Genomic DNA, 23,106 nt, shown 5'->3' with positions numbered 1-23,106 from the left:
TCCAAATTCCCTACCCCAATTGTTCAGTTATCACTGTTGGCCTTTCTGCTTTCTTGCTGTCATCCCCGTCTTACTTATCTTTCCCTGGTCTCTCCCCACTTAATTTCTGTATTCTCCATCAACTTCTGAGATTCTGGCTCTGGCTTCTTGTCCATTCCCAATTTTAAATGTTCCACCATATCAATTGCTTATACCCAAAGCTGTGGAATACCCTCCCTATCTCTCTCAATTGTTTTCCTCCTTTAAGCCACTCCATAAAACCTCCTACCTCTATGACCAAGTATCTCCTTTCTGTAGCTTGGTGTCGTACTTTGTTTTATAATGAATGCTCCTGGGCACCTTGGGATATTTCAATACTTTGAAAATGTTGGCTCTGTATAAGTAGAAGTTGTTTATGAAAATCAGCAGTTGCACAAAATTCTGAATCAATACAAATTGCAACACAAAACAAGACAAACATTAAGATTTCAGTTTAGAAGTTTATTATTTAAAAAGAGGCTGTTCAAAGGATATTTGAATTATTTATTACCAACCCAGTGGTAACATGTATTGCTCTATAAACAAAGATTGATATGCAATGTATAAGTATAGGTAGACAACAGGAATATTAACACAATGATTTTGTTTCATGGGAACATTATTGGCTTCGGGACATTAAACACAGTAACTAAATTTAGAAAGACATCTGTCTCACAGTTAAACAGCAACCCTTTAACAAAGATGAAATGTTTAGCTATAACTACATTCAAGTAGGTTGTGACAATGGTTTCAAATCTAAAGTATGTGACATCATGCTTCCAAGCAAGTAATTATATGGTTTAAGTGCAAAAGACACGCTTTCTATGTCCAGCATGTGCTTGCAATAACTTTTTTTCCATTTATACAACTTTCTTTTCGTTCTAAGTGTCAAATTCAGAATATTTGTTTCTTTGACCTTGTGCTTTTTTTTCAATGCATTGTAACACAATCTCAAGAATTCAGGAAAGATTTGGTGAGGTTTTCAGAACAGGTAGGATTTAAAGTACAGTACTATCTTTTAAACGTATTACAGTCTGTTAGAAAATGCAGCCCTGTAAACATTTACACCTTTATGACATTTGACTAAAATATGAATTAGTACATCATTTTAAAAATCTTGATTGCAAACTATGGGTGCACTCAGATACATAGTGAAAGAGAAATTGAAAGATACAAAGAAACTGAACTGATTGTACTGATTGCATTAGTAAAGTCAAACACGCATATTTTTGTGCTGCACCATCATTCCAATCAGCTGCCACAAAGATTGTCCTGTTTTGCACTTGTTCTTTTTAATTGCAGGCATTCTGAAACACTACCTGGAGATCATAGAACTGGAGTGTGACTGGCTAGATGATGTTGTAGCAGCACTGAGCTGTGAAAAGCCACTGTGACTAGATTCAAGACTAGTCATGGAACCCCTGAAATAAAAACAGCAAGTGTTTTATTATGGTTTCAAATATTCATTTACATGAAATAATTAGACATTTGGAAGCTGTTTATTGGGAATCTTTTCTTCAGTATCCAAACTATTTTCACTCTTTTATTACACATACAATCATAGAATTTTACTGTACCGAAGGGTCACGTACTGGCTCTCTGAAAGAGATGGTTACTTAGTCCTATCACCCTGTCCCTTTGCCCATAGTCAAATTATAGCTTCTTACAACCCCTTACTTTTTTTTAAAAAGAACTCTTTCCACATTGTTCTTTTGGTGGCAATCTTCAGTTCATACTTTCTAATTCAGGCCTAACCTTCTAACAAAAGGAGTCAGAAACCCTCTTAATCATCTGTCCATCACTATCTGAAAATTGGCAATTTAGAAAATGTGGCATTAAATTGGCATCTGCTTGGTATAATTATTTTAATGTTTAACCTCAAATCTCCATTTTTTTTACTGCAAAATCCATAGCCATATTCCTTAAACCCTTTTATTAACAACATCCTGTACCTAAAATATCACCATCATTTGGACTGGTGTCATAGCATCACAACATGAAGCACTGTCCAAATTACAGTTATTTCATAAGAACATAAGAAATAGGAGCAGGAGTAGGCCATCTAGCCCTTCGAGCCTGCCCCGCCATTTAATAAGATCATGGCTGATCTGTCGTGGCTCAGTTCCACATTCCCGCCCTCTCCCCATAACCCTTAATCCCCTCTCTTATCAAAAACCCATCAACCCGCGTCTTAAAAATATTTAGCGAGGTAGCCTCCACCACTTCAACGGGCAGAGAATTCCAGAGATTCACCACCCTTTGAGTGAAGAAGTTCCTCCTCAACTCCGTTCTAAACCGCCCCCCCCCCTTTATCTTGAGGCTGTGCCCCTTAGTCCTACTATCCTTTCTGAGCGGGAAGAGTCTCTCCACCTCTATCCTATCCATCCCATTCATCATCTTATACGTCTCAATGACATCTCCCCTCATTCTTCTAAACTCTAACGAGTACAAGCCTAGTTTATTCAGCCTCTCCTCACAGCTCAACCCCCTCAACTCCGGTATCAGCCTAGTAAACCTCCTCTGCACTCCCTCCAAGGCCAAAATATCCTTGCGTAAGTACGGTGCCCAAAACTGCACACAGTACTCCAGCTGCGGCCTCACCAATGCCCTATACAGCCGCAGCAAGACCTCCCTACTTTTATATTCAATCCCCCTCACTATGAAGGCCAGCATCCCATTCGCCTTCCTGACCACCTGCTGCACCTGCAAGCTGGGTTTTTGCGACTCATGCACAAGGACCCCAAGGTCCCTCTGCACCGTCGCCTGCTGCAGCTTTTCGCCACATAAGTAATAATCCTTCCTACCATTATTCCTACCAAAGTGGACCACCTCGCACTTGCCAACATTAAATTCCATTTGCCATTTCCTGGCCCATTTGCCCAGCCTATCTAGATCCTTCTGTAGACTCTCCACACCCTCCGCACAATTTGCCGTTCCACCAATCTTGGTGTCATCAGCAAATTTTGACACCCTACACTCGGTTCCCTCCTCCAGATCATCTATATAAATGGTAAATAGCTGAGGCCCCAGCACCGACCCCTAGGGCATTCCACTAGTCACCATCCGCCAATCCGAATAGCACCCATTGACCCCCACTCTCTGCCTCCTATCTGACAACCAATCCTCTATCCACGCTAACACCCTACCCCCAACTCCACGTCCCCTGACCTTCTGCAATAACCTCTTGAGGTACCTTGTCAAACGCCTTCTGAAAATCAAGAAAGACCACATCCACCGGCTCGCCTCTATCCACCGCCCTAGACACATCCTCGTAGAACTCCAGTAAATTTGTCAGACACGACTTCCCTTTAACGAAACCGTGCTGCGTCTGCTCTATTAAGCAATTCCTCTCAAGATGCCTCACTATTTCCTCCTTGATGATGGATTCTAACGTTTTACCTACAACAGACGTTAAACTAACTGGCCTATAATTCCCTGCCTTTTGCCTGGCACCCTTCTTAAACAACGGCGTAACATTAGCCGCTTTCCAATCTTCCGGCACTTCCCCGGAATCCAGCGACGTCTGGAAAATAACCAAGGCATCGACTATCACCTCCGCCATTTCAGAATTGATCAAAAAAGCCTGGCAAACTTTGTCCATGTTTCAGCAAATGCTTCAGCAATTGTATTACTGCTGTTTTGACCAAAGACAAAAACATGAAAATAATTGGGGTCAGGTTCTCACTTGAGCCTTGCAGGGAGCATTGTCAACTGGGAGGGAAGTTCAGAAATTCAGGTGCACAAGAATCAAGATCTCCCAACTAGTCAATGGACAAATCACTTCAAAAACGCTTTGACAGGTGATAATCATTTTCAGACAGGATGGGAGCAACCTTACCGTCTTGTCACATGGGTGGGCGGCGAGCAGGTAAGATTGCGAGAGAGGCAGAAAGTCAGGTTCACGCCCAGTTTCACACCTCTTGCAATCTTACTGGCCCTGGATTGCCACCGTGATCAGCCCAGGAAGGGCACAAAGCTGATTTAAATATTCATTCCAACATTATTAGTGATATTGAATCGTCTGGGTTTACTCGCCTTAACGACCTTGCCGATCGAGATCCTCACCGTCGAGGATCACGTATGATCTCCAACAATGAGGACCACATGTGATGGCCTTATCAGTGAGACAGAGGTCCGAGGCCACTGGGTAGTCAAGGACAAGGTCGGGCAGTGGCATCCTGGTACTGCCAACCTGAAACTGGGAAATGCCAAGGGACAGGGCATAAGGGGGAGCAAGCAAGGTAGGATGGAGCTGCACAATCTGCAATTGGGGATTGGCTGGGAAGTGACAGATCTCTCCTTGCTATGTACGCTTTTGACAGAACACATATTTACACATGTACAATAGCACCCTCTAGCTGTTAGCAGCCGATTTTCTGGCTCTCCCCTACTGGCGTGAATCACACTTGGCTTCTTTTTTTGCACTAAGCAGCATAAGACTGTCGGAAAGAACGCTGAAAAAACGGGCGCGATTGTCTCCCAGTTCTACACTTGCTTGGCACTTAGAATTTTATGGTAAGACCTTCCCCAATATGTTTAAGAAACCACTTCATTTTCAGAATACTAGGCCACACAATAGAATTTAAGATTGCAGGAGGCTTGCCAAAGCCTCAACTTAAGAGCAGTACTTGTAGAAATTGCAACAACAATTTCTCAATATATGACTTGCAAAATAGAATTACTTTGTTAAAATAAACCAGAAACTAACAAGTCAAATTGTGATCATGGAAAACTACAACTTTGTTAATAACAGTAAACTTAATCACCACCAGTTTTAAACATCACGTAATTCTAAATGTTGAAAGCTAGTCACCAAGCAGCTCACTGAACTGGTTCAATGGAATTGCAAGACATGGAATTCTACTGCAACTCCTTGCAGTTATGCTTCAAACCTTATTGAGGCAAAGGTATGGTGGGAGTTGGTTATAAACACCGAACAGAAGTGCGGGTAGTTCTCCGCAATATATTTGTGCAACTCCTATCAGTTTTACAGAAATCTAGGAATAAATCACAGCCTTAGCTTCATGTCAAGGACTGCATTTTCCAAGGCATGGAAAATGCAGTAACAGGTTTCCCATGTTGAACTGAAGAATGAAAAGATTCAACCACATTCAGTGAAGACAAATTGCATCTAATACACCGCATCTATACGCTGTTCAGATATGGTAATGCAATCTCAATACAGTAGTTTTATCTGCTGTACCTGAAATCTTCTGATCCTATGACCTCAGTGTAATACATAACTTTACACTTATGGGAAGAAACCTGTAATGTTGCCAGCACATCATCTACACGAGGCAGGTTAGTTGTAGCACAGGAAGGCATATTGTGAAATTTCCACTGCAGGATATAAAAACCAGGCCATCTTGTTACATGTGAACCCTGTGAGCAACACAGAAGATAAAAGCAAATTGATTTTAAAAATGTGCAAACACCACTTCACCTGAATTTTTACAACAAAGATGAATCTTTAGAATGCTTATCTGATTACTTTGACTGGGCACCACAATAAAAAAATTAGGCCACGTAACACTGGTCTTATTGTGCAGGTTTCTGACCAATTCAAAACTGACCTGCACACTTTCTCCTTCTTTGCAGATGAGTGGTGGTTCCACCATACTGTAGTCCTTTCCTAGTTGCCATGATTTATCTATAAGCTGCACATTATTTCCTCCAGGGCACGTTATCCCATGGGCTCCAAGAGTGTCCTTTTTGGGAAGCTGAGGTGCTCGTTTTGAATGGTAGATGTTGAAGGCAATATCACCTTTCACCACATCAAAATCCCAGGTTATCACAGAAGATGCTTCCACCAGTTCAATTAATATCTGGATGCACATAAAAGCAAAATATAATGAGTATATTAACGAAATGCTCTATCTTTTTATCTTAACCATCAGGGTACATAGTTTAAAGTTAAACCTGGACGTACACAAACACTGAAGGAAATGAGACAGTACAATTTTTACCTCATGAGGTGACCCTTTGAAAACACTTGCCGACTGATAAATAGTTTCAGTTAATAACCTGATGTCGTCATTGTCCAGTTCTTCTGCTGTTCTATACATTGATTTGGGGATTAGACCTCCCTCTGGAACCTCACACTAAAAAAGTAAAACAAAAACATTTAATAAAATTTTTAGATCATGCACGACTCTCAAGAGATATTTCAATAGTCTAAATGCCCAGCAAGTAGTTAACTAGGCTCTGGAGGTCATTATGCTTCTAAGTAACTGCTCAACAAGTGCTATCCATTTGTAGATATAAATACCATCGTAACAATGAAGTCTGCCAAAACAGTAGAATATGGTTATATGACAATTATTACCCATGTCAAGTTCTCTATATTAGTTGCACTAATTAGCTACCTTCCCCGCATGTACGGACTAAGAATAACTTTCTTTAACTGGGTGTAACAGGACATTACATAACGCTGGAAATTCAAGAAGGAAAAGGGAGGGGAGACACAAGCTGCCTCTAATAAAAATTAGATGGTATCAAACTAGTGCTGACCTTGGATTGTCATATTATACAGTACCATAAAATATTGCTTTGATAGAATACTGTAAAATCTGTTGCATATTTGCTCCAATTGGTTCATACAAGCTTTTCACAAGAAATATTGATACAGAAAATAATAAATGGAAAACCTGCTTTATTTAACAAGATTATAGGATGAATGGCAGTTATAATCAAACATACAAAAAAGCTAATGTCAAGGCTCTTCGACACAAGTAGTATGTGCGAAGCAGGTCCAAAGCAGAATACTGCAGATGCCGGAAATCTGAAATAAAAATTGAAAATGCTGGGAAAACTCAGCAAGTCTGGTAGCATCTGTGGAGAGAGAAACAGAGCTCTGAAGTGTCATATGGACTTGAAATATTAACTGTTTCACTCTTCACAGATGCTGCTAGGCCTGCTAAGTTTTTCCAGCATTTTCTGTTTTTGTAATATACACCCCTCCCGCAAGGGTATACATAATAATAATAATCACTCCATGCTTTGGGTCAAAACATCTCAGGAGCAAAGATTAAACAGGCTGGCAGAGTAGCCTCTCAAAAAAGTAATACAGTCTTGTATTTAACCAATACTAATCCATCATATTTATATTCATAAACTTCAGATGGTGACCAAACCTTTTGGGAATCGAAGAAAGAGACAGAAATATAAAATCTGCATTTTGATTGGGTTACTTAATATTACAAATTTGCCTGCAAGGGTAGTGAGGGTAAGAACTGTTCAATCCCCCGCAGACTGTACATTAATTATTCAATTTGCGTACATTGATGTACAGTTACTATTAGGAAGAGTGAAGTAAGAACTTTAAACAAAGCAAGCTGCAGTTTCCTTTAGAAACATAATGTATAGACAGAATGTGTGTTTGGCTACAGGATATAATTATACTGCTGTTTGTAAGTTACCTTTTCCACCATCTCAAAGATACACTCTCATGATCAAGTCCTTCAGGTACCAATGCAAAATGCCAGAAAATACCAGATATACCCATTACATAATTTTGGACCCAATCACTTTCAAACACTAACACCCTAAATCACAATTTCTTCTTCAAAAAATTACTTAGGTCAATTAACAACATTTACTTTTCTTTTTGCTGAAGCAAAGAAGATTACATATTTTCTGTCACACTCAATTGATGACATTAGACAATGATTCAAAACAGCAACTCTTTGATATAATTCTTACCACACATTCTCCTCCAAGGAAATCAGGGATCACTTCTTTGTCTATGTAATCAACCAGTCCTCCAGGCCCCTGGTAGTCATTTCCTGCATAGATGAGGAACTTTTTTCTTGTGTTGTCATCAATGAAAGGACTGACCTGGAGCCAAACAAGGACATTAAATTACAATTTAGAATGCAAGCTGATTTAAAAGCCTGGCAATTTATTTCTCAGACACTGCGATAACTTACCAACGTCCAAAGTACTGGAAATACACGAGGTGCTCTCAGGATCAATAGCCGACCCAGTGTTTCTGGATAGTTTGCTTCAACAACCTCAATGATTCTCAACAGTGCCTTTACACCAGGTCGCCAAAGATGTCTCATATTCAAGCCTTCTAAATCCACCAAGCACGTCCATGAGCTATTTAAAAAAAAGTAAACATCGAACAAAGAAAAACAGAATGATGCAAAACTTTGATAGCTGCAACGAGGACATGAAATAGTTCTTTGTGCAATGCCTTCTTCAACAATACTGTACTAATTAAAATGAAGCTTGTGATTACCTGATCGGTCTTCCAAATACATTGGTGTTTTCTTCACATCTTCTTAATCCTTCTTCATTAATAGACAGAACCTGATTTAGAACAAAAATACCAAATCCTAATTGTGAAAACTTGTGTATATTTTTTGAATTGATATTTTAATTGTATATACCCTTGTGTGAGATGTTCTTATTAAGAAGATCTTTACTTTTGTTCTCATTCAACAAGATAACAGCCGATGACAATTTCATGTAATTCAATGTAATTCTTAATACTCTTATCTGTTGAAAATCTATTCAGTTTTGAATTTTTCAATTGACCTCGACTCACCAGCCTTTTGGGGAAGAAAGTTCTAAATTTCCACTGCCCTTGTGTGAGAAAGAGTTCATTGACATCACTCTAGAATGGTCTAGTGTCAAATTTTAAGTTCCCTTTGTTCGAGACTCCTCTGCCTTGGAAAGTCACTCTATCCCATTAATTCCCATGATCATCTGAAACAGCTTAATTAGATCACCCATTAATCTTCTATATTCAAGTAAATATAAACCTAACCTATGCCACCCATTCTCATAATGTAATCACTTTAGCTTCAATATCCTTCAGATGAATCCGCACTGTACCCACTCCATGGTTGCTATATCTTTCCTGAGGTGCCCCGAACTGAGTGCTGAACATTATTCCAGATGGAATCTAACCAGATCTCTGCACAGTTGTAATACAACTTCCATCCTTTTGGCAGGAATGGATTCGAACACAGCAATCGTAACATCAATATATGGTTGTGTTCCTCAGCTATTATTACGATAACATTATATTCTGGGTCTCTGCTGTTAAACTTTGGTTTATTCACATTTCTCAAAACTAGGGAGAGGGACTGTTGAGTGGGATTAATCACTAATTATTCAACTTGTTGGACAGGTTTGTCCTTTGGTTTTAAAAACTGCTATCGATTAATCACCTCTACTGGTGAAGTAACTGAAAAGGACAATAGCTTCGTTGACATAGACAAAAAGATAGAGAGATCTACTCCGCAGTACAGTCCAATTGCAGAGCTGTTTTCTTTTTTTTAATTTAGACTAAGCATTAGGGACTATTGTTCAAGAAATTATCCATAGTCCTTGGCTACTTTCTTTCAAAATTCAACTTCTGATTTGAAGAACGATTTTGATCCATTGTTTTTGGCAGTTGATCATTTAGATTTATCTGCACTGACTCCTAAAGGAGTCATCACAGGAGGCAAGAGAGGTCTTGGGTCCAGCAATTGTTATTTTAATAGATATGGAAAATGCTGAAAATACACTTTAAACCTGACCCACCACTTATTTTTCCCCCTTCTTCACCACTTCCAATCATTCATCCTTTCTCCACCTGAGGTAATCCACCTTGACAAATGCCAATTCTTCAATATTCATCATCTTTGCTGTTCCACTGTTACCATTCAAGGCTTGATTCACTCTTAGTCCACAGATTCCTTCTTGTTGCCCTTAGAAAGGTTCCAAGATTACTTCCTAACTCGCAGCAGCCCCAAATGCCTCACATTGCTCCCTTCCTGACTGCTTTTCTGTTGTGGGCCAATATCACCAAACTCCTTTCTGTTCCTCCCATCGCTCCCAGCTTTGACCTTGTGGACTCTGCATGTAGACTGGCGATTACTGCTTCCCTCCACATCCCCCTCCAGTACTTTCATTTGCTAATAAAGTCACCTAAGATTTATTACGGACACTAATATTGATGTCAAGACCTTGAAAGAGACACGGCTGAGAAGTAATGGCACCATATCCCTTTAAGGAAGCATCTCCTTTTATTGTACTCTTCACACCTGCCATTAATTATTCTTGTTCTCTGCCACATACTCAAATTTCCCCAAGGATACCTTTGCTACTTTCTTCCCTCTGTCTCTGCATCGAGAGGCATTTCATCCTTAGCAATTTCTCCACCTCCAATTTCAACTCTCCTTTTTCTCTTTCCTCTGAATTTAGTGCTCTTTCCTCCCAAAATTTCTTCTTTCGTATAAACTGCCCTACCCGTGCACACGACCACCCTCAGTAATATCATCTCACATAGCCTCACTGCCCCTATCATTACTATCACTGTTAAGGCAATCACTGATCATTTCCTTGTATTGTTCTATATCCACATTTCCTTTCCCCTCCCACGCCCACTTCTTTCTACGTATGTCTTTCGAAAAGTCTCCCTTAAGTCACTTACCATGGACTCAAGTTCCCAATGCACTCAGATACCCAATCATTATTCTTTACCTTCAATTCATCATGATTTCACAGCAGCTATTGTTTTGTTAAATCATAGCCACCCCATCACATTTAATGCCCTTGTCCCCATTAAAACTTAGTTTCCATTCTAATAGATCCCCTTACATACCTTCCTTCTCCATACTGAAGTGCAAAGGGACACAAATTTTAATATCTTTGGTGCACAACTGGTTTAATTTTGCTCATCATTTAAGACACTGGGAAATCATCTGCATCACTAAACCGATCACTATACAAAGATCCAAGAAAAGCCATAACCCAACATCTTTTCATGTTTCCTCCATCCTCACCCCCAACAAGTGCAAGGAGTTCATGAACTTTTGTTGAAAGGTTGAGACCATCCATTCAGTTGCTATTCCACAGGTATATGTGCTCGGGCCTCAGCAATTCACCTTTCTCTAGCCCACCAGCTGATCTTTCTCTACAGTTACCCGCAGGCCTAACCCTGAATTTGCGTCTTTCTCTAGTTTCACTCCTCTCTCTCATTATGTCCCGTCTGAGCTCACCTTGTTGATAAGATCCACTTCTTACTCACTAGAACTTATTTTAAATAAATTATTGCCCATTCAATCCCCTTTCTGGCTCACAAAATAGTTGATGTTGATAGTTCTCTCCCCTCAAGTACCCATCATAATATCTAAGAAACTACTCAAAAATCAATTCCATCAACTTGTGACCCGTCTTTGGAAACTACTGCATCTCCTCAAACTTTCTCTCCTCTTCAAAGTCCTCGAGCATGTTGTCACCTCCCAAACTCATGCTAACATCTTCTGTCCCCAACACAGAATCCATCTCATACTACTAACTCCCAATGCTCTCCCAATATGAACCAGACTTTTCTGCAATCTTGGTACTAAATTTACCCCCAAGATAAGCTTTCCACCAAATCACCAAGAATGCCTATTTCCATCTCCATAACTTCAGCCAACTCCACACTGCCGCAGCAACCCGCATTCATGTCTTCATTACCTTTAGACTTGATTATTACAACATACTCCTGGCTGGCCTCCTACATTCTATTCTCTGCAAATTTGAGAGTTTTTAAACTTCCCTACTCATGCTGTAACTCACAGCAAGTCCTGCTCATTGTTGTGTCCTCTGATTCCAAGTGAAACAAAATCTCAACATCAAAAAAAAATCAAAGATGGGGAGCGATTTGAAATTTCTAGTTCTATAACCCCAGCTCTCTGTGTTCCTCTAATTATTGCCTCTTCAGCATTCCCAATTTGAATCACCCCAGAACTGGTGCCTCGGCTCTAAGCTCACCAATTACCTAAATCACCCTACTTCTTTTTAATTTATCTTTTTCATCAAACTTTTGATCTGGCCTAATATCTTTATGTAGCCCAGTATCAAATCTTGTCATTGAGGTGTTTTATTAAAAGCATCATATAAATGCAAGTTACTGTAATATTTGTAGCCCTCCTGAAGTTAAAGCTAATGTCCCATTAGTTTTTTTATGGATTACTGCATTTGGATCCAAAATCTCTGCTCATCCACAGTTCCTAGCGCTTCACCATTGAGGAAATATTTTGACCCATCATTCTTAGATCCATTATGGATAGCATCACAATTCTCCAACATTGAATTCCCTTGGGCCAATTTGTGTCCACTCGATCTATAAACGCCCCCTTGCAACTTTCCACCTCCAACTATCTTGCCTCATAAGTTGGTGTGATCAGCAAACATTGATATAGTGCTCTCTATTTTTTCATCCAGTCACACATACATAATGAACTGCTGAGGCCCGAGCACATATACTTGTGGGATATCACTAGTCACATCTTGTCAGTTTGAATGTATACCCGTAATTCAACCCTAAGTTGAATAACGGGTATGCATTCAAACTGTATCAATGGGTGCCATTCGGATTGGCGGTTGGTGACTAGTGGAGTGCCCCAGGGATCGGTGCTGGGGCCTCAGCTATTTACCATTTATATAGATGATTTGGAGGAGGGGGCTGAGTATAGGGTGTCGAAATTTGCTGATGACACAAAGTGGAAAAGCAAATTGTGCGGAGGGTGTGGAAAGTCTGCAGAGGGATCTAGATAGGCTAAGCGAGTGGGCGAGGACCTTGGCAGATGGAGTACAATGTTAGCAAGTGTGAGGTTATCCACTTTGGCAGGAATAATAGTAGGAGGGACTACTATTTTAAGGGCAAAAAGCTGCAGCATGCTACGGTGCAGATGGACCTGGGGGTCCTTGTGCATGAGTCGCAAAAACCCAGCCTGCAGGTGATCAGGAAGGCAAATGGGATGCTGGCCTTTATAGCGAGGGGGATTGAATATAAAAGTAGGGAGGTCTTGCTGCAACTGTACAGGGCACTGGTGAGGCCGCAGCTGGAGTACTGCGTGCAGTTTTGGTCGCTGCACTTGCGCAAGGATATTTTGGCCTTGGAGGGAGTGCAGAGGAGGTTCACTAGGCTGATACTGGAGATGAGGGGGTTGAATATGAAGAGAGGCTTAATAGACTGGGTTTGTACTTGTTGGAATTTAGAAGGATGAGGGGGGATCTTATAGAGACGTATAAGATAATGAAGGGGATGGATAGGGTAGAGGTAGAGAGATTCTTCCCGCTCAGAAAGGATAGCAGGACTAGAGGGCACAGCCTCAAGATGGGCGGGGGGGGGGGGGGGGGGGGGGGCTGCAGTTTAGAATGGAGTTGAGGAGGAACTTCTTCACTCAAAAGGTGGTGAATCTCTGGAATTCTCTGCCCGTTGATGTGGCAGAGGCTACCTCGCTAAATATATTTAAGACACGGGTGGATAGGCTTTTGGTAGGCAAGGGAATTAAGGGTTATGGGGAGAAAGCGGGAAAGTGGAACTGAGCCACTTCAGATCAGCCATGATCTTACTGAATGGTGGGGCAGGCTCGAAGGGCTAGATGGCCTACTCCTGCTTCGATTTCTTATGTTCTTAAGTGTTCTAACTAATTTCCTATCCAGGCCCATAGATTGCTTCATTCCATATGATCTCATTCTTATTATGTGAAACCTTGTCAAATTATTTTCGTAAGTCAATAACAAGAATCTTCAGAGCAATTCCTTTATCTACCATGTTAGCTACCTCCTCAAAAAATTCAACTATGTTTGTTAAACATGACTTAGTATTTACTCCATGCTAGCTCTCTCCGATCAGCTAAAACTCGTCCAAATGCCAGTCACTCTGTCTCTAACTGATTTTAGTAACTGCCTTACAACTGATGCTAAATTTTCAAGTATAACTCTCTTGCCTTTCTTAAAAAAATTCACAATTAGAGTATTATGGGTGCAAGTTTGTTATTTTAAAAAGACAATTACTTTAAATAAAGAAACAAAAGATCCTCCTGTGTGCAGAAAATACCATCTTAGACATTCTATCATAATAGCAGTTGTGGCTACAACAACTGCAAGAAGTTGTTCAAATAAAACAACTACCCCAATGGAATAGAGCAGGGACATGCATTTGATCCCTGTCAGTTATGAAATAAGATCTCAGGGGAAAACTGAAGCTTTTCGCAATGTACTGACTGAGTGAGGGCTGATTTTGAAAGATGCATTATTTCTCTCTGGCAGTCTAACTGCAACGATCAACAGAAAATTTCCTGTGTTGGTTTGGTTTCTGATAAGATGAATTGCGTTGGCTGAATTTCTCAAGTGTCAGTGTCCACCAAGTCATTAACTGCAACCATTCAATGTCATCACTCCCGTGGAAGAAAATTGAAAATAATAGGAAAAAATACATACACAAAACAACTATTAGCCCAGTGTTTCATTCGTCAGCTCTGATGGTGTCATTTCATCATGCACTTTATAGTTTCCTGAGATTATGCACATTTGAAATCTTTGGAACCAGACAAAAGCCTCACTAAGTCGCTGCTATTCACAAATGCATGTAACACAAACCTTTGAAGTAATCTTTGTTTTTTTTAAATGCAGACTGGTACCTGAAACAAGTCTAATCAACCTATAAGATAGACATGTTGGATTATTTCAAAGTATACAGATCTGGAACTACTAGGATTTGTTTTGTCTCCACTAGGGATACAAGTTTTTAGCGATATGATTCTGGAATCACTCAACTCAAGTGAGTTATTCTGAATTGTCCTTCATATAACTGTTGAGTTAATTGATATTTCACGCATATTTACTGTTCCTATTTGGATAAAGACAAACTATTAATTTTAAGATGGGAAAGAGTTGTGGATTAACTAACAACTTGCATCTTTGGCATCCAAATTTGATTCCAATCTAGATTAAAAGAATAAAATCATCCCCAAACTGATAGCAGTTTGATCAGTCTCAACCCTGCTCGTAATGGCCAGAAATTGCTAATGCAAAACTAGCAACTGAATTCTACTTATTGGATAATTACTGCATAAAGAAATCACTTGAAATATAAATGCCATGTTAATTATTAACTAGAAGTACCTCTTATAGTAGTTATGCTGACTCTAGAGTTCCAAGAATTCAGCGGTGATCATCCTAGAAACATATAGTAAGTTAATTTAATTTTAAAAATACTATTAAAATAGACTTACGTGTCGCAGCAGTGCTTCCTCTCCAAGCGCTCTGACAAGACCTTTGGTATCCATTTGCCCAACTCTTAAGATGTATAGAGGTCTCCCATCTGCATGAAAAAAAAGAATTTACATTGTGAAATGTACTAAAAATTCCAAGACTATAGCATGCAAAACACTGAACTAGAAATTAGTCTTCTTAAAGAGGCTTATGCACTCTAGTCCTCAGAGCATCCAATTCAGATACTCAGCAATCACACTGTAATTAAGTTTTCAAATTCCTTCATGGCCACGACCTCCCCACCTCTGTAATCTCCTCTAACCCCATAAATCTCCAAGATCTCTGTTCCTCTAATACTCTGCCCTCTTGAGCATTCCTGATTTTAATTGCTTTGTTGCTGATGACTATGCCTTCAGCTGCTAAGAAGGATCTGAAATTTTCCCCCTAAACCTCCCTGCCTCTTTACCACTCTTTCAAACCTATCTTTTTAACCAAGCTTTTGGCCATCTCCCTAATATTTTTTGTGGCTCAGTACCAAATTATTACAACGCTCCTGTGAAATGTGTTGGGATGTTTTATTACATTAGAGTAGAGAGATAGGGATGTTTGGCTGCAGTTATATAGGGTGTGGGAGGCCACATCTGGAATATTGTGTGCAGATTTGGTGTCCATACTTGAGGAAGGATGTCCGTGCTACGGAGAAAGTACAGCAAAGGTTTACCAGGTTGACTCCTGGGATAGCAGATCTGTTATAATGAGGAGAGATTAAGTCGGTCAGGATTACATTCACTGGAGTTTAGACGACTGAGAGGGGATCTCATAGAAACTTAGAGAATTTTAACAGGGTTAGAGACAGGGTAGATTCAGAAAGAATGATCCTAATGGGGTGGGGCAGTCCAGAACTAATGTCGTAGTTTGAGGATAAGGGGTAAACCATTTAAAATTGAGGTGAGAAGAAATTTCTTCACCCAGAGAGTGGTGAATGTGTGGAATTCACTACCACAGAAAGTAGTTGAGGCCAAAACATTGTGTGATTTCAAGGAGAAATTAGATATAGCTTTTGAGGCTAAGGGATCAAGGGATACGGGAGGAAGCCGGGGTGGGGGGTGGAAACAGGATGTTGAATTCGATGATCAGCCATGATCAAAATGAATGGTGAAGCAGGCTCAAGGGTCAATTGGCCTACTCCTGCTTCTAGTTTCTATGTATCTATTAATGGCACAATAAGAATACAAGTTGCTGTTCTTAAAGATAACAGCAAATTTGTCAAACAAATTGTTCCTTCCATAAAACTAGCTATTTCACACTAGTTTAGATAGTCAGATACTTTGCTTTTATACAATATTAAACATCCGTGAAATGGAAATATTTGCTTAGCCACTTTAAATGTACAAACTGAATGTCATCATTCGATGTTTATTTATGCATAAAAAAACTTTACTCCTGCCCTTTGTAGTTCAAATAGTACTTTATCTGATTCTCCAGCTTAAAAGCTCTCCAGAAATTGTACCAATGCTATTGTACAACTGATTCACAAAAGTACAATTAAAGAAAAGGAAATTCAGATATTTTTCTACAATTTGAGTGCACACCTCAGTTCATGAATCCATCCAACAAAGAATGACTAATCCAGAAGCACAGGCAGGCAAATGTGAACAGATAGTCTGACACTTGAGTATACGCAATTGGGAACCTAAGCACGTCTACTGTTATAACAGTTAATACAAATACTCAAGCTTTATATATAACACCTATATAATTACTGTTATCAGTAATTTTGCTCTCAGATGTATTATTTGTGTAATTACTATCTAGCTTCAAATACATTGAAATGTCATAATTAAAACAGGTGGGAAAAAAAAGTAAGACAGTGGAGAAAGAAGGAATAGATCATCTTGTGAAAGCTGGAAATACTCCAGCTAGAACACTTCTCCAATTTTTCCAGCCAATGCTGGAACAAAGCATTGCCATATCAGTTAAAACAGTCTAGCTTAAACACAGCATTCACATCCTTACTCCCTAATTTTAGAACATCCAATACACTGCTACTAATAACCCATTTATCCCCACCAGTGATCCATTTATCCCCCCATAACTTCAGCGCAAAAGCAATAACAACCTGATTAACTAATGTAACAGTTGCATAGTGTTCCACAATTTCCAAGTTTCTTTTGCCAAAGTTAAGGTGGACCAAGCAGGAAACCCTTGCAGAAATTCAATACGTAAACTGAACCCAGAAAATGATACTTCTTGCACAAATATATTGCTCTTAATCCCTATAAACTTATAACTGAAGTTCAAAGTCGACTTGGTTATCAATTGCACAAGTTTTTTGACCGGTAACCAATGAGCTGCCCAAACAAATCTTACTTTGGATCTGCAGAGAAAATTTCAACAATGTCTCTGGGCTGCATCTAGTCACTCAAAAGCAGTACTTCAACTACTTATGCCCTTAACTACATATCTGATTATGAAATGTAATGCAATTTGTGCCATTAAGACTACTGGATATTAAGAATTTAGTTCTGTTTAAGAAAATAACATTTAGAAAATGCACTCATCAACAGTGTGATGGTCATGTATACAAGGTCACATGCAGCTTACCTTTGTCATGATGATGCCAGCCTCCTGTATAATAATCATGCAGCACTTGAGGTGGTGTCCAAGTTTCCAGTAGGTAGTCTACTTTGTGCTGTTTGCGCCATGTCAAAGACTGGCATAGAAGCTCTCTTGCTTTATCTATATTGAAGTCGCGTGCTCTTAAGAACCGCAGGATATGCTCATCTTTCGGGATCTGTAAAAACAATTAAATTTATCTAAGCGGAAGAAGCCAGTAATTTTTCTATTGTTGGAATGCAAACATATTGAAATTCTACTTTGTGCAACCGTTTGAAAAATTGTAACTGCCATTCCCTTGAACACGTCACCAATGTTTATTTTGTCAATTACCTTAAATTTGCATGCTCTTGCTGAGGATCCATCCACTAATGGGAAGGATTTACCCATGTACTCTGTCCAGACCCCTTGATTTTGAACATCTCCATCAAATCCCCCCTCAACCTTGTCTTCTCCAAGGAAAACAGCGCCAATTTTTCCAAACTATGTAGCCAAAGTTCCTCATCTCTGGAACCACTCACATGAATCTTTTCTCTGTAATATCTTCAGTGTGTCAGCCATGACTCATTAGCAGCACATTCCCCACTGAGCCAGAGGTGGTAGGCTCAAGTCTCACTACAGGACTTGAGCAAAGTGTCAAGGCTGATACTACAGTGCAGTAATGAGGGTGTACTACCCAGTCAGAGGTACCATCTTTAGATGAGACTTAAACCAAGGTTCTGTCTGCCCTCTGAGAAGAAAATAAAGATTGAATGATACTATTTTGAAGGAGAGTCGGGGAGTTACCCTAGTGTGCTGGTCAATATTTATCAAGCAATCAACAAGATGAGGCAAAGTAATTTGCAGCCTTGCCTTGCTGTTGCAGCTGATCATCACTGTTGTTGTACCCTTACCTTGCCTTTATGTGCTTCCTGGAGTCGCGATCGAAGCCGAATGAGACAGCTCTCCTGCAGTGGCGTCAAGTCACCCAAATAACGCTCAATGTAATCAGCATCTAGTTTATCTAAAACACAATAAAAGTTCAAAATTATACACAATTTGAAGGATTTTATCCTCTTTCACCTGAAACTCCAGAACAGTTAACATAATGTTAATATGTATTTGAGATAAATGAAAGCAATCTATTTTTATACTTTGCACCAGCCTTTTTAGATCCAACATATTAACAAACATATTTATTTCAAGGACACTATAATGAAATATTATGTGCATTTCTCAATTCAGCCCTTAAATATTTATAGTCAAATATATCACTGTATCTTATTCCAGAGCCGCATGTGCATAACATACTTTCAGACTGTGCAATGATTCTATAAACATAAAAAAAAGATGCAGTTCTGCAGTTGAGAAAATGAATGCTCTAAAACATTTACCATCTGGTGTTCCTGAAAGAGAATCAGGTGAATTATTGGAACTGGCAGTCAAGTCCTTGTTGACATGTTCTTCCTTTACAACAGCATCTCCACGGCCAGGAATAGCCACTGCTGGAGATGAAGTCAGCTTCGGAACAGGGATTGCCTTTTCTACGTTAGTGGTGGCCACTGGTGTCCATCGTGGTACATGGGTAATTCCCTCTTCCTCTAATTGTTTTAGATAATATTCAATTATTTCTTTCCCCTGTCAGAAAAAAAAATGTAGCTCACAGCAATTGAAATACTGAAACATAACGTACAAATTCCCAACAATTAAACACTTATGCATGGTGGAATTTAAGTCAGGCAGAAGGGAACTTAGTGTAGTAGTAATAACAGAAGTTATTACTGATTATTAATCACTTTTTGATACTAGTATTTTCTCTGCTATTTCATTCGTTACGTCATGAAGATGTCATTTCTGCCAAATAATGGTTTTAATTCACCGGCTGAAAACTTGAATTGAACTTTTAAAAACAAATTTTTCCAAAGACACAAAGTAAAGATGACTTGAACTCTTGGTCAAAGATGATTACCCCAATTTGTATTACTACACATTCCAAATTCCAAACTATTGGTATGGAGACGATATATCTGTAAACCCCAAAGACAATGACTTCAGGAGCGCTTGAAGGACGCGCATCTCCTGTCCCATTAGCAAAGCATCTGTGGCAATCACCTGAGGTATTCAACTGTCACAGCCTGGCCATTAAGTCTAATCACTTACAAAATAGGACTCTGCCTAAGGCAGCTTTCCATACATGAGCAAATCAAGTTAGCCTTGGAATACGTGGTAATGACCTTATTTGGATTCCCCCTAATGGTTGGAGAAGGATGGTCACATGACAAACCAAGCCATTATGTTTCAGCACAACTTTTCTCAGCAGAACCAAGGATAAGCAGCTGAGAGAAAAGACGTGAAAAGATGTCCCCTTCTACCTCCTCCTCCTCTCTCTCTCTCCAATCCAGCTGGCAAACTCTGAACTCAATTTGCTGACTGCAACCATCAAGGATGCAAATAGAGACTTCTTAAAAGAAACTCAGTTCAGCATAACAGTCTCCAGAAGAACAATTAAATCAGCCATCCAAAACTTTAAATTGGAACCACTGAAGGAAAAGTGACTCAAACTACAGACTAAACATTCTATTTCAATTTTTTGGACTCTAATTTGGTCAACCTATCTTTGCCCACTGTGTGTTTGTGTATGTGTGAATGCATGTGCACAAAAGTTGGAATGCATTTTAATATTTTACTTTGTTAAACTCAAAAACCCCTGCCCAATTAGTTCTCTAATGATCAGGTGTAAACAGTACTCACTAAATTTCAGGTGGCACGATGGCACAGTGGCTAGCACTGCTGCCTCACAGTGCCAGGGACCTGGATTTGATTCCAGCCTTGAGTTAACTGTCTGTATGGAGTTTGCACATTCTCCCATACTGGAATTTTACCAGCACGCCTGTCATGGAATTTGGACAGTCGAGGCTCAAAGAACAGAATTCTCTGTTGGCCTCGGCTGGGATTTTGTGAGTCTCGCCTGAGCACTAGGGTCCGCATGCTCCAGTTTCCACCCACAGTCCAAAGGTATGCGGGTTAGGTTGAATGGCCATACTAAATTGACCCTTAGTGTCAGAGGATTAGCAGGGTAAATATGTGGAGTTAGGTCATTCGGCCTGGGTGGGATTGTTAGCAATGATGTCTTGATGGGCTGAATGGCTGCCTTCTGCACTGTAGGGATTCTAAGATTCTAAATTGGCAAGTGAACCCTTTTCCAAACAAAAAACTTATGGTCAAACAGGGAAATAAAAGAGCAGGATGCAATATGACCCTTCCTCCTCTGGTTATAACAGTGAAAATACGATTAAAAATTCAGTCCTTCAACAGAACCTTTCTGTATAATTATTTTAGAGACATGCTCACCCTAAGAGTACAAGAAATAGTAGCATGGGTAGACTATTTGGCCCTTTAAGCTTGCTCTAACAGTCAATAAGATCATGGTGGATCTTCTGCCTAAACACCGCCAGCCTGCATTATCCCCATTCCTTTAACTTCAACATGGATGTCAACAGCATCCATAATGGTGAAAGACAATTAGTTTCACTGACTTTGAGATAGATAGTCAAGGAATGATATATGGTCAGAAAGAGAATTTATCAACAGGAACAAGTTGGTCACTTGTTAATAGTTCTAGAAAATAACTGAGCAGAAGCCAAGAGACTTCTGATTGCAGAGATTAGGAAATCTCAGCAGGAAACTTTTCACCTTTTGGTGGCAATTCATGAAGTACTGGTTACACAAATTGTTGCAGGTGACTGGCATGTGAAGAGGAACATTACAAGCTTCTACATAAAAAGTAGTTATAATGGAAAGGATTTAGACACCTAACTCCACAATAAAACACCAAGATTAAAAGCAAATCAAAATAAGGACTAATGTGGGCAATTAGAAACCATCCACCATACTTGCATTCGAGCTGATTTTTAAATTATCAGCAACATTTGCAATATAAGCAGCCTGACAGATTTTACTGAACCTTGTCGTAAATTACCATAAAACCTTATCCACAATAAATATTCCTGCTTTCAGGTATTTTCAACATGATCAGGTGGCTCTTGCCTTATGAACATTCGTTTTATGTTTATTGATTGGAAGTACTGTACCTTTGTTAGAAACACAAGAGCTAGCCTGTCTGAAGTATCTGCAGTGAAAACTAAAATGTCCTATTGTTCACATACCTTTTTGATGCTGCTGGCGTACTGCTTCATTGCTATTTTTTCAACAGTGCTTTCAAATCCAAAAAAGGACTTGATATCAAGACTTGCTGACTGCTCAAAGCACGTCCAATCTTCATTTTCTTGGTGAACCTTGAGGCACATAAGAAAAATCAGGCCGAGTTCTCATTTTTAACAGTTCTAAATAATGGTCGCAACATTAGTTGACTTCCTTTCTTTTTTTGAACCAATCTTTCATAAAGCACAATCCTGCAGTTATGATTTAATATTTCCAAGCATAACTGAAATGTTGAACAATGCTAGAGTTCTTTGATTATTGATGGTTCCTTTGGTAATTTTACTTCTTAGAATTTGAGAGTTGAAGAACAATAAAATCAATGATAGGAAGTGAGAAGTCAGAATCAAGAGTCATTACGGAGCAGGAGGTGGTAATTTGGCCCATCAAATCCATGTCAGTTCTCAATCCAGTTAGCATCATTCTAAAGTTCTATCCCTGTAGCCCCAAAAATGTATATCTCGCAAGTGTTAATTGAATTTCCTTTCGAAATTGTTGATCATCTTTGCTAGTAAGAAGTCTCACAACACCAGATTAAAGTCCAACAGGTTTATTTGGTAGCACAAGCTTTTGGAGCGCTGCTCCTTCATCAGATGAGTTAACCTAGTAGGCAGCAGGTTTTAGGTCATCACCAGTTGTATTATATAAAGGTTCTTCTCAAATTCTCACTGCACCTCTTGCCAAAAACCTTATATCTGTCTCTCCTAGCCCTTGTAGAGTCAGCAAATGAAGTTAAAATAGGCAAACAGATAGGCAAGACAACAGAAAAGCCGCAAATACGAAACGTTAAGTTTTGACATTTTGTTAAATTCAATCTATGGAAATTGTATACTTCAGTCAGGTATGCATTAACACAGTAATACAAGCAATTCTTCATAGAGCTGCATTTTTACTACAATATTAATATTGCTTCAACTTCACGGTTTGAATTGAAAAGTTAAAACTGGTAGGAGTGAAACAGTTTCATTCGCTGGGAGCATCAGCAGCTAAAAGGTCAAGTTTAGTGCTAAACTTTCACAATTTAATTACATCTACAAGACCATACATAAACATACTAAATACAAGTTATAGAGGGGATTAACATTTAATATTACAGGATATTGATAATTAAAAAGCCAATTTACCTGCTATGTTACAGATTATTGGTGTACTGGTGAAAAGGACAAATCTTTGAAAGAAAAGTTTCATTCTTAAGCATATTTCAAATCCGTAAATTTTCACTTTTTGATCCTTTTAATCTGCTGACTTCCTTCCCCCCCACCCCCCATTACAATTCAATTTGCAGAG

The 23,106-nt window shown here is 39.3% G+C and overlaps 1 protein-coding gene across 1 annotated transcript in view; it reads right to left on the bottom strand.

Moving 5' to 3' along the window:
- Positions 1 to 465: 465 nt before the first annotated feature.
- The window catches only part of LOC145356307 (SEC14-like protein 1), a 47,868-nt gene continuing 25,227 nt past the window's right edge, over positions 466 to 23,106 (bottom strand). The window contains exons 5-16 of the mRNA XM_080208896.1: positions 21,768 to 21,896; positions 18,996 to 19,239; positions 18,516 to 18,625; positions 17,611 to 17,800; positions 15,027 to 15,115; positions 8,261 to 8,331; positions 7,947 to 8,118; positions 7,720 to 7,854; positions 5,985 to 6,119; positions 5,592 to 5,843; positions 5,222 to 5,400; positions 466 to 1,439 (exon numbers count right to left, since the gene is read on the bottom strand). Coding sequence (XP_080065022.1) covers positions 1,334 to 1,439; positions 5,222 to 5,400; positions 5,592 to 5,843; positions 5,985 to 6,119; positions 7,720 to 7,854; positions 7,947 to 8,118; positions 8,261 to 8,331; positions 15,027 to 15,115; positions 17,611 to 17,800; positions 18,516 to 18,625; positions 18,996 to 19,239; positions 21,768 to 21,896 — 1,812 coding nt within the window. The 3' untranslated portion in view covers positions 466 to 1,333. The remainder of the gene's footprint in view (positions 1,440 to 5,221; positions 5,401 to 5,591; positions 5,844 to 5,984; positions 6,120 to 7,719; positions 7,855 to 7,946; positions 8,119 to 8,260; positions 8,332 to 15,026; positions 15,116 to 17,610; positions 17,801 to 18,515; positions 18,626 to 18,995; positions 19,240 to 21,767; positions 21,897 to 23,106) is intronic.

The sequence above is a fragment of the Carcharhinus amblyrhynchos genome, chromosome 21 (genome assembly GCF_965287045.1).
Source record: "Carcharhinus amblyrhynchos chromosome 21, sCarAmb.v2.hapA, whole genome shotgun sequence".
Taxonomy (NCBI): Eukaryota; Metazoa; Chordata; class Chondrichthyes; order Carcharhiniformes; family Carcharhinidae; genus Carcharhinus; species Carcharhinus amblyrhynchos.
This window is presented reverse-complemented; position numbering and strand designations above follow the sequence as displayed.